The 12018-nt window shown below is 52.1% G+C and overlaps 1 protein-coding gene across 2 annotated transcripts in view; it reads left to right on the top strand.

The window, feature by feature from the left end:
* Positions 1–9955, top strand: part of CREB3L1 (cAMP responsive element binding protein 3 like 1) — a 42847-nt gene extending 32892 nt beyond the window's left edge. The window contains exons 5-12 of one of the 2 annotated variants that reach the window (XM_064288217.1): positions 1160–1317; positions 2196–2345; positions 2496–2554; positions 2762–2830; positions 5115–5218; positions 6156–6278; positions 9276–9547; positions 9753–9955. In XM_064288217.1, the coding sequence (XP_064144287.1) occupies positions 1160–1317; positions 2196–2345; positions 2496–2554; positions 2762–2830; positions 5115–5218; positions 6156–6278; positions 9276–9547; positions 9753–9779 (962 nt within the window). In that variant the 3' untranslated portion in view covers positions 9780–9955. The remainder of the gene's footprint in view (positions 1–1159; positions 1318–2195; positions 2346–2495; positions 2555–2761; positions 2831–5114; positions 5219–6155; positions 6279–9275; positions 9548–9752) is intronic. The other variant, XM_064288216.1, reaches the window with a different exon arrangement.
* Positions 9956–12018: the final 2063 nt, after the last annotated feature.

Genomic DNA, 12018 nt, shown 5'->3' with positions numbered 1-12018 from the left:
CCGACTGTGCAGCGGGCCCTGGGCTAAGTACCACAAGATTTAGAAAGACGAATAAGGCCCAACTTTTGCCCTAAGGTGCTTACAGCCTCAGAGAGAAGACAGGATACACACAGGGTAGAGAAGGACCAGTGTTCACACACCTTACACTGTAGAGTGCCCTTCCATTTATAAAGCATTTTCACATACCTTAGCTCATTGCATCCTCATGGCCCCATGCAGGGAGTCCTTTCAACAGAGAAGGGAACTGAGGCTGTGAGAGGTTAAGTAAACATAACAGAGGTCATGCAGTCAGTGGGTGCAACAGTCGGGACTTGAACTTGGGTCTCTCTGACTCTGAGTACAGTGCTCTTCACAGTAGGGAATCCATGAGAAGCAAATGAGAGTCAGGGAGGCAGCGAGGACCCCTGTAGAAGCCAACCTTGAGCTGAGCCTGGAAGGACGCAGCAGCTCCTCTCCAGGCTTAGTCTATTCTGCAGCACAGTAGAGCTCCAGGTTCCTGGAACCTAGAATTATCTGAACATTCTCTGCTATCCTGGGAGCTCACCCTGCATCTAGGCACTTGGTCCTCTTGGCTCTGTCCAGGTCTCTCTGGCACCTCTTCCTGACCACCTGCCACGGCTGGGGAGGCAATGGGGTGAGGGGGAGAAGTGCTCCTGGCTGGTCTGCCGAAAGCCCAACGCCAGGGTCCTGTTACCTGAAGTTAGAAATGGAAACCCTGGGGTGGCAATAGCTAAACACTTTGGAGTGGGAGGAAGGGAAGAGCCTGCCCCCTCCCCAGCCTGGCTCTGGTTTTGGGCAGTGATCACAGTCACCTCCTGGAGTTGTCCAAGCTGGGGGGTGAGGCTTAAAGACCCCAGACCCTATGAAGTCAGGGGTAGGGGAGGGACCCCAAGAAGCCAGCTCTGTGGTGTCCAAGCCAAGGACCAAGCTTACAGGAGCCAGGCCTCTGCAGGATCAGAGATGGGATTGGCTTCTGGAATGTCAGCTCATCTTCCTGACACCACAGAGGGGCACCTGGTGTTACAGCCGAGGTCAAGACCATGCAGTCCTTCTTCCATGAGGTCGGGGCCGGTTGCCGGCCCATGATAAGCTGGACTCGCAACGTCAGGGCAGAGCTGGGGCCTAACCCTGCTAATCTGGTCTCCCCGGCTCTCCCCAGAGGACCTGGTGCAGATGCCTCCGACGCCCCCCAGCAGCCACGGCAGCGACAGCGATGGCTCGCAGAGTCCCCGCTCTCTGCCACCCTCCAGCCCTGTTCGGCCCATGGCCCGCTCCTCCACAGCCATCTCCACATCTCCCCTCCTCACTGCCCCACACGTAAGGAGCTGGGGGTGGGCTGACCCTGGAGGTGAGGGAGCGAGTAAATCCACCCCAGCACACTAACCAGCGGGGAAGGGTCTGGGGAGCCCCAAGGCTGACCCTCACTCCCAACAGAATTCACAGAGGGGCATGCCTGGCAGATGGGAACGAGAATCTTTTCGCCCCATCTCATGGTGAATAGGAAACTGAGGTGGAGAGGCCCAAGAGGCCTTGAAGCTCACATGGTTGCAGGGACAGTATTGAACTTGATATTCCTGACCCCCAGGAGGAGGCCCAGGCTGCCTCCAAGGAGCACTGTCTGTGGTGCAGTGCTCAGGATGCCCAGAGCCGCCAGGAGGCATGGAGCTAAACCCTGAGACCTAGGATGGGTCTGAGGAGGACTGTGTAGGGGCCCTGGAGTTTTGGGGCTGTGGTTCAGGGATCTGGGGAGCCCCCACGCCCAAACAATGTCCCAAGTGCCTACCCTGCAGGGCTCCTGGCACTACCCCAAATACTTGATATTTGTTGCTGGTGCCATCAAGTCAATTCCAACTCATAGCGACCCCCTGAGACAGAGTAGAACTGCCCCAGAGGCTTTTCTAGGTTGTAATCCTTACGGGAGCAGACCACCAGGTCTTTCTCCCACAGAGCCACTGGGTGTGTTCGAACCACCAACCTTTCAGTCAGCAGCCAAGCCGTTAATTAACCATTGCTCCACATGGGCACTTTTGATACCTGTTATTGGATTTAATTCGCATCTGCCCCTTTTCCAGATGAGGACACTGAGTCTCAGACAATTGAGTACCTTGCCCAGGTCATACAGATAATAAATGGCAGAGCTTGAACTTGAACATAGGGCTGTCTAGCTCCTAACCACCGTGTCCTACTTCCTATAGAAATTACAGGGGACATCAGGGCCACTGCTCCTGACAGAGGAGGAGAAGCGCACCTTAATTGCAGAGGGCTACCCCATCCCCACGAAACTCCCCCTCACCAAAGCTGAGGAGAAGGCCTTGAAGAGGGTCCGGAGGAAAATCAAGAACAAGGTAAGGCATGAGCCTGGGACTTCTGTGGGATTCCTTGGAGGATGGGGCCTCTGCTCCCCTAGTGATACCAGTCCTGAAACTGGGTGGGTGGGGTCTCAGGAAGTGGATATGTGGCAGTAGTAACCCCTGTTTTGGGGCCTCCCCCTCTAGATCTCGGCCCAGGAGAGCCGTCGTAAGAAGAAGGAATACGTGGAATGTCTAGAAAAGAAGTAAGGGTCCTGGGATGGGTGGGGGGCCTGGGCCCACTCCCCAGCCAGCCCTGCTCTCTGCAGTCCTCTCTCAAGGGACACCAGAGGCAGGGGCCATCAGGGCCTTGGGCCTGGGGCACAGAGAATGGGGTCATGGTGGGCAGGCCTGAGAGGGCAGTGGTGAGTCTGGGGGCTGTCGCTGAGCCTGAGCCTGCTTGGCCTTCACAGGGTGGAGACATTTACATCAGAGAACAACGAATTATGGAAGAAGGTGGAGACCCTGGAGAATGCCAACAGGTGGGTGGTGCCACATACATCCTTTCCCATCCCCTTGCCCCCTTCAGCTGCTACCTGGCTCTGACATTGCACTGGGAGGCAGGAGCAAGGAGACAAGACTGAGTTCTGGATGACAATGACTGCAGAGACAAGGACTCTGCAACCTAGGACTTCTTATATCCTGCCCCTCACTGGCCTCCCATCCTTCCTCACAAATAATGCTGCTTCCTAGTATATAACACTAGGGAACACCAGACAGGGCTGTTGAGGAACTTCAATAAGATGGTACAGAGCAGAGGTTTTCAGAGCGTGGCCCCCAGGCCAGCAGCATCAGCATCCCCCCTGAGAACTTGCTAGAAATGCATATCTTCAGGCTTCATGCCAGATCTATGGGATCAGGAACTCCAGGGGTGCCCAGGCAATTCTGATGCACCCCAATGTCTGAGAACCACTGGCGTAGATCCTTGCCACCCAAAGTGAGTTCCCGACAGGCATCACCTGGGAGCCGGTTAGAAACACAGAATCTAGGACATTCCCCAGACTTCCTGAATTAGAATCTGCAGTTTAACAAGACCCTTAGATATTTGCATGCACAAGTACAGTTTGAGAAACAAGAGTGTGGAGAAACCAGCACAGTGCCTAGCACATAGAAGGTCCATGATGTCATGTCTGTGGGTTCTTATCCTGCTCTGCATTTGTGTGACTCGGGGGGAATTGTTAAACCTCTCTGGGCCTCAGTTTCCTGTCCTAATGGGTGATAGAAGCACTATCTCATAGGGTTAATGTGAGGATTGAATGAGATGGTATGAGTGCTTGGCATTTAATAATACTCCATTCATATGAGCGTTTGTTCTTTGTTGTTGTTATTCTGAGTTCTTGATAGTGTTCAGCTCTGAGCCCACCAAAAAAAAAAAAAAAACAAACCCGCTGCCGTGGAGTCGATTCCGACTCATAGGAACTCTAAAGGACAGAGTGGAACTAACTGCCCCATAGGGTTTCCAAGGAGCGCCTGGTGGATTTGAACTGCCATGCTTATGGTTAGCAGCTGTAGCTCTTAACCCCTATGCCACCAGGGTTTCCAGGTGAGCCCACAGTAGGTCTTTAATAATTATTTTCTGGGATTAATTAAAATAACATAGACAATAGCCTGGTTATGTAGCACATACTCAACACAAGACTTTTTCCTTCTTTCCTTCTTTCCTTCTCCCCGGGCTCCTCCAAGGGGATCCAGCCACTGCCGTGATTCGCCAGGAAACCCCACTGTGGGCAGGGTGCAGAGAAGGGAGCAGGGCCCTCTCATGGGAACCCCCCACCCCATACCTCTGGCCCGGATTCCTCTCTGGCTCCAGACAAGTCCAGGGGCTTGGAGTTATTTCGCCACCTGCTGTACATTCTGGAAACTGCAAGCCCCACCTGCCGGGCTGGGTGGAGGACAGCGATGACTAAAACACTTGTTCACCAAGCTTATCCATAGGGTCGCTATGAGTCGGAATTGACTCCACGGCAGTGGGTTTGCTTTTTTTTGGTTTTCACCAAGCTTTGGCTGAGCATCTTCTGTTTCTACCCCGAGGATTCCACCATGGGTGGGACCCGGTCCTTGCCCTTAGGGAGCCCACAGTTAGCGAAGGAGAGTGATGTGGAAATTCATACATAAAAAAAAGCATTACAGGTGCTGTGATCAAAGGAAAAACAGCGATAAAATTAACAAATAACTGTTACTGAACACTCACTACATACCAGGCATTGTGACAAACGTGTGCCTTCATTGTCAGCTCGGAGTGTTGTGGGGAAGGAGAAAACATCAGCTTATCTGTGGCTGGTGTAGGGTAGGAAACCCTGGTGGTATAGTGGTTAAGTGCTATGGCTGCTACCTGAAAGATCATCAGTTTAAATTCACCAAGAGCTCCTTGGAAACCCTAAGAGGCAGGAGGCAGTTCTGCTCTGTCCTATAGGGTCACTAGGAGTGGGAGTCGACTCGGTGACCATGGGTTTGATTTTGGTTGGTCTGACCACAGCCCAGGTGGATTGTGGCAGACACCCTTCAACCCCCACTTTGGCCAGGAACATCACAGAGCACCCCAGAGCTCCCACAGGATGGCCCAGATAGTCACCATGAGGCAGGCCCCAGGTGCCCCCACCACTCCACAGAGGAGTCAAGCAGGAGGTGACCTTTTCTGTCTTTACTGAAATGGTCACCTGGTGTGGAAGCCAAGTCTAAAGCCAGCCCAGGTTCCCCAAGAGAGCTCCAGGGGGCTGAGATGCCTGCTGGATCAGAGCCTGCGGGTGACAGCTGTGCCCTCCTCAGGACCCTGCTCCAACAGCTGCAGAAACTCCAGACCCTGGTCACCAACAAGATCTCCAGACCTTACAAGATGGCTGCCACCCAAACTGGGACCTGCCTCATGGTAGGTGCTCTCCCTCCACCACAGAGCCACAGGAGACAACCCTCTAGGCTGGTTCTCTAGAGGAGTGGGCAGCACTCTGAGGGATTCGTGATACTGTGAGGCATATCACCAGGGTAAACCATCCTAGCGCCTCCTTCACCAAGCCCATGGAGCCTTTCAGAACACAGCCTTCCCTGACCAGTTCTAACATGGGTATCAATGGCCTAATGACTCCAGTGAACCCAGCTAGGGAATGATGGGGAATGTCCCTTGAGACAGTGACTTCCAGAGACTCTGTGGAGTGAAGGGCTTGGGAAGATGCAGAGAGGTATGGACTTAATTCTTCCTGGAATGGAAGGTGATGAGAAGTCTGAGCAAATTCCTAGAACCCAAAAGTATGCCCAGGGTGTGACTCAGGCCTCTGCCAGTCCCTCATCCATTCTTCCCTGGAAAAGTACTGCCTCTTGCCTCCTGGCTGCCCCAGACGCTCCAGAATCCTTGTCATGTCAGATGGCAGAGCCATGATATCGGCAGAAATCTAGGCTCCATGACTCTCAGCTCCTCCCTGCTAGCCAGTTTTCCTAAGAATCCAGCCGAGAACCTGGAGTGGCAATAAGTCCCCCTCCCCTCTGCCAAACCCCACCTCCACCTCCCCTTCCTTCCTTGTCCTGGTTTCTCCTCCCCATAGATGATAACCACATTGGCCACATCCGTCTTTTTTCTAGCACTGCTATGTGGGCGGCCCCTCTGCAATGGGTTAGGATGGCTAAAGTAGTCTCCGTCTTCTCCGGAGAGGATGGGCGACCCCACATCTGGGGTGTGGATAGCACTGGGAGCCACTTTCTTGGAAAAATTCTGAGCCTTTTGCACCCATTGTTTTGGGGGGAGGAGCGTTGGGGTGGCCAGGGTTGCAGCTCTCCCTGCCCAGACCTGACCACTGCTTTCTCTCAACAACCAGGTAGCAGCCTTGTGCTTTGTTCTGGTGCTGGGCTGTCTCATGCCCTGCCTTCCTGAGTTCTCCTCCAGCTCCCAGACTGTGAAGGAAGACCCCATGGCCACTGACAGTGTCTACACGGCCAGTCAGAGTGAGTGCCCTCCTGTCCTGCCAACTACCCATCCCCAACCCCAACTTCTGGGTGAAGCCAGACGTGAGAGAGGAGCCAAATTTTGGACTGGCGTTATCTCATTCTACTTCCTCATCTTGCAGATGAGGAAACTGAGGTCCAAAGTGGGTCAATGATTTGCTCCATGTTAGTGGTCAAATTGGGACTAGTATTCTTAGCCTACCTCTCAGACAGCTCCCCCTCTGGTCTGGGAGAGGAGGGCTTAGGGGATAAGAAGAACATTCTGGACCTAGTCCCCTTGTATTATGGGTACCAGTGGTTATGGGACATCTGCTAAGCACCATCACTGTTTTACGACTGGAAGAGAAAATGAGTTTCCACTCAAGGGCCATTTCCAAAGAGGTGGCAGTGGCTGACTGAAGCTCTGTATTGAGAAGCACTCTGAGTCACCACTCAGGATCAACAGGAAGATGTGCCATAATCCATTGCCGATGTCAACCACGGGCAGAAGATAGGTAGTGGTGGCCAAATATTTGCCATTCCCATGGGGGTGTATAAGGTACGGTTAAGAGCATGGAGCTTTATAGTCCATGGCGCTGCCACTTGCTAACTGTATGATCTTGGGCACGTGTCTTAAGCTCTCTAAGCTTTAATTTCTTTATCGGGAAAATACACATTGCAGTTCTGCACTTACTGAGCACAACCGTTGTGAAGATGAAAAGTGATGGTGCATGTAAAACTCTTAGCACACTGCCTGGTCCACGACAGGCACTTACTAAATGGGCACACTCATTCCTTTTTAGAATAGCGCACAAGATGAGAGAAGAGACATGTGGGTGGCACGGGAAGAGCTGGTTAGGGTATGGTAGATTTCAGAGGCTGAGGGTAGCTACTTCAGGTAGACCTACAGAGGAACTTCCCGGCTGTCCACCATTTATCAGGAGCAACTTATCTGGCACAGCAGGGGGAAAAGAGGAAACAGATGGAAGTTCAGAGAGAGGTGAGCAGGGAGGAGTGAGTTTTACGAAGAAGGGACACTGCCAGGAGAATGAACAAGACATCGGTGACCTTGAGGGGAGGAAGCCAGCGTGGGAAGCTGGGGAAGAGGAAGTGGAGACTGAGAGTAAGAGCTACTCCCTGGACAAGTGTGGCTCAAGAAAAGAGAACAGGACAGTTGCTAATCAGGGTGGGCAGCAGGGATGCAAGGTCTGTTTTTCCAAAGGCACGTGGAGGTAAAGGGGGCGAGTGAGAGGTGGAGAGGTGATGTGGGACAAAGCCAGAGTCGGGGACTTGAGGAAATAAATGAGCCCCTTGGAGTGGATGCCATGAATTTTAGGCCCTGTATCTGGCCAGGGTGGGGTCCCTGAGTGGTGCAAACTATTAATGATCTCGGCTGCTAACTGAAAGTTTGGAAGTTTGAGTCTACCCAGAGGCACCTCGGAAGAAAGGCCTGGTGATCTACTTCCCAAAAAATCATCCATTGAAAACCCTATGGAGTGCGATTCTACTCCAACACACATGGGGCCGCCGGGAGTTAGAGTCGCCTAGGCGGCAGCTGGTTTCACTATTATCTGGACAGGGCGAAGGGGAGGCCCGTCTGAGATAGGGGATGGCTTTTGGAACAGGCTGGTTCACAGAGCTGCCTGCAGACAGGGCTAAGGCATTGCATGATGCCCGGGGGCGCTGTTCACCTAGACTGTGAGGTCACAGCCAGGAGAGCTGCAAGAGGGGAGGAACAGCACAGAGCCTGGAGCTTGGATGTGCACCCACCTTCAGTGCTGCTTAGGAGCCCTGGTGGTACAGTGGCTAAGAGCTCAGCTGCTAACCAAAAGATTGGCAGTTCAAATTCACCAACCTTGGAAACTCTATAGGGCAGTTCTAATCTATGCTATAGGGTCACTGTGCATCGGAATCAACTGGATGGCAACGGCTTTAGTGCTGACAAGAGGCACTGGTGGTGCAGTGGTTAAGCGCTCAATTGCTAACTGAAAGGTCAGCAGTTCCAACCCACCAGCCACTCCAACAGAGAAAAGACCTGGCAATCTGCTCGGAAAAGATTACAGCATAGAAAACCCTAGGGGGCAGTTCTACTCTGTCCTGTAGAGTCACTGTGAGGTGGAATTGACTTGACAGCAAAGGGTTTGGGTTTGGTTTTAGTGCTGACAGGTCCCTGGGAGCATGGAATAGAGGTCCCTGGGTGATGCAAATGGTTAACACACTTGGTTGCCAAATGAAAGTTTGGAGGTTCAAGGCCACCCAGAGGTGCCTTGGAAGAAAGGCCTGGCAATCTACGTCTGAAAGATCGTACATTGAAAATCCTATAAAGTACAGTTCTACTCTGACACACATGGGGTCAACATGAGTTAGAATCAACTCAATGGCAGCTGGTTTTATTTTTTAGCATGGGTCAACTTACCTGACAGCTTGGTACCTCATTCACTCACTCTGTGAAATGGGATTAACTCATTCTCAGGAGTCTCTCTAAGATTTTAACGATTTGATGTAGGTTAAAGGGCCTTGCACAATGCTCGGCACACAGCAGGTGTCCAGCAAATGTTTGTTCCCTTTCTATTCATTTCCCCGAGGGGAACACTAGGGCCTAGAATGGGGACGAGACTTATTCAAGGTCTCACATGAAGAGAGTGGTGGAGGGGAGATTAGGACCCAGCTCTCCTGATGCCTCAACCCAGTACCCTCTGCTTAGGAAGAGCTAACTTCTTCTAAGTGCTCACTAAACATAGTTTCAGTAGCTTCTTCAGTATTATCTCATTTAATCCTCACATCTGTAGGAGGTAGGTCCTGGTATCCTAGTTCTACAGATGAGCAAACTGAGGCTCAGAAAGGTTAAAGCTAAATGTGTGGTTTTGCCTAAGGTCACATAGCTTGGAAGCGTTAGAGCTGGGACTCAAATCTAGGCCTGTAAGATTCCAGGGCCCAAGTTTTAACTACAAGGCCAGGAATGGAACTAGGATGGGTGCCCCTTGGCCGGGCGGCTCACCACTTGCCCCCCTTCTGCAGTGCCCTCACGAAGCCTCCTGTTCTATGATGAGGGAGCAGGCTCATGGGATGATGGCCACAGAGCCCTGCTGCCCGTGGAGCCCCCGGATGGCTGGGAGATCAAGCCCGGGGGGCCAGCGGAGCAGCGGCCCCAGGACCATCTGCAGCATGACCTTCTGGACAGCACCCACGAGACCACCAAGTACCTGAGTGAGACCTGGCCGGAGGATGTCGGCGGAAACGGCACCAGCCCCGACTTCTCCCATCCCAAGGAGTGGTTCCATGAGAGGTGGGTGGGTGGCCTCACTCTTCCTGGGGTCCTGGGCTCCACCTGCCCTCTGCCCACCCTCAGTCCCCCACACCACTCACACCCTCCCAAGGCCCCATCCCTCCCATGTGCAGACCCCCATGCAGAGGGGTGAGAGGATTCTCCCTGGGGTCATCCCTGCAGCACCCTCTCCCTTCCCCTGCTTCACCTGGCTTCTCTTCTCTCTCCAGGGATCTGGGCCCCAACACCACCATTAAACTCTCCTAGACCATGCCAAGACCCAGGACACAGGACGGACCCCGACACCCAGAAGAGGGCTTGTCTCGCTCACCAACCCGGATCCGGCTTGCACCCCTGCCCCCTGGGGGTTCCCATCCCAGGAGAAAGGGCCCCACTTCTCCCCAGCCCCTCTTTGCCCCATTCCCTGTCTGGGGCCTCTCCTGTCACCCCGACATTTGGACTGTTCCCTTGGGCCAACCACTCCTTTGTCACCTGTCCCTCCACAGCCATCCGTCCACAGACCACTCACTGGGTACCCTCCTCCTTCCTCCTAACTACCAACACAACCACTGCCTCCCCACCCCCGTGCACGCACATACCACCATGCACACAACATGCACCCACACACTCCTCCTCACCCCACCTCCCACTGTACAGAGACCAAGAACAGAAATTGTTTGTAAATAATGAACCTTATTTTTTATTATTGCCAAGCCCCTAAGATATTGTATTTTACAAGTCTCCCTCCTCCCCTCCCCCTCCCTTGTTTTATATTTTTTGAAGTTAGTGCGGGCTTTGCTGCTCCCTGGCCCAGGAAAGAGGGTCTGCCCCCCCCTCCCCTGGCCTCCCCCTGCTGCTGCCCAAGCCGCTGGGCCTTTTTAATTGCCAAACTGCTCCATCCATTAGCTCAGCACATGCTTTAAGAAGGCAAAATCAAAAAAAAAAAAAAAAGACGCAGCATCAATCCCTGACTTTGTACCTTTCTTCATGGGCGGTGGGGGTGGCGGTGGGTTGAGAGAGGAGGGAGTGGGAAGAGTAAATGGAGTTTCTAGTCTGTGAGGGGTGTGAGAAGGCATTTCTAGTGGGCTTCCCTCACCCAGCCAGGTACAGAATTCAAACGTGATAGTCAAAGAATTCTGCAGCAATCCCCACACCCCAAGTCTCCTCCAAGTACCCACTACGGCTGGGTGCAGAAGCAGAGAGCATATAGGGACTTCTTGTGGGGATGGGAAGAAATACAACCAGAATGCTCCTTAGAAGCAAGGATGGCGAGACTTCCTCTCACGTACTTTGGACATGTTATCAAGAGGGACTAGTCCCTGGAGAAGGACATCATGCTTGGGTCAGCAAAAAGAGGAAGATGCTCAATGAGATGGATTGACACGGTGGCTGCAACAATAGGCTCAAGCATGACAAGGTTTGTGAGGATGGTGCAGGACAGGGCAGTGTTTTGTTCCATTGTACATAGGGAGGGTTGCTATGAGTTGGAACTGATTCGACGGCATCTAACAACAGGGATGGGAACTATAGCATTTAGCACCTACAGTGGGCAGGCACTGTGCTAGGTGCTGGGTGCACAGTGTCTATTTTGGTTCTCCTAAAACCTACCAATTTCTTAGTCCTTGTAGCCTTTGCCTCAGCTGGATCAAAGGCACGGATTTTGGAGTAGAAAGAGCTGGGTTCAAGACCTAGAGCAGCTACCTGTGTGGTAGGAAGAATTCTAATATGGCATCCAAGATGCCTGCCCTCTGGTGTACATGTGTGGCACAGTTTGTGCTCAGCTACTAACATAAAGGTTAGTGGTTCGAACCCACCCAGAGGTACCATGGAAGAAAGGCCTGGTGATCTGCTTCTGTAAAGATTACAGCCAAGAAAATCTTATGCACCAGTTCTACTTTGTAACACTTGGGGTTGCTATGAGTCGGAATTGACTCTATAACAACGGGTTTGAGTTTTTTTGTTTGTCGTAAATGTTCTGTATAATTCCATTCCCTTGAGGACCTATGACTAAAATGGGATATTACCCTTATAATTAGATTACTTTACTTTATATGGCACAAGGGAAGAGAGTTCTCACTCATCTGTCAGTTTTTCGCCCTGTGGTGGCTTGTATGTTGCTGCGATGCTGGAAGCTATGCCACTGGTATTTCCTATACCAACAGGGTCACCCATGGTGGACAGGTTTCAGTGGAGCTTCAAGACTAAGACAGACTAGGAAGAAGGACCTGGTGATCTACTTCTGAAAAAATTTGCCAGTTGAAAACCTTACAAATAACGCCAGAGTACTGTCTGATACAGTGCCAGAAGATGAGCCCTTCAGGTTGGAAGGCACTCAAAATAGGACTGGGAAAAAGCTGCCTCTTCAAAGTAGAGTAGACCTTAATGATGTGGATGAAGTAAAGTTTTCAGGACCTTCATTTGCTGATGTGGCATGACTCAAAATGAGAAGAAACAGCTGCATACATCCATTAATAATCTGAACATGGAATGTACAAA

This window comes from Loxodonta africana, chromosome 7, assembly GCF_030014295.1.
Source record: "Loxodonta africana isolate mLoxAfr1 chromosome 7, mLoxAfr1.hap2, whole genome shotgun sequence".
Classification (NCBI taxonomy): Eukaryota; Metazoa; Chordata; class Mammalia; order Proboscidea; family Elephantidae; genus Loxodonta; species Loxodonta africana.
This window is presented reverse-complemented; position numbering and strand designations above follow the sequence as displayed.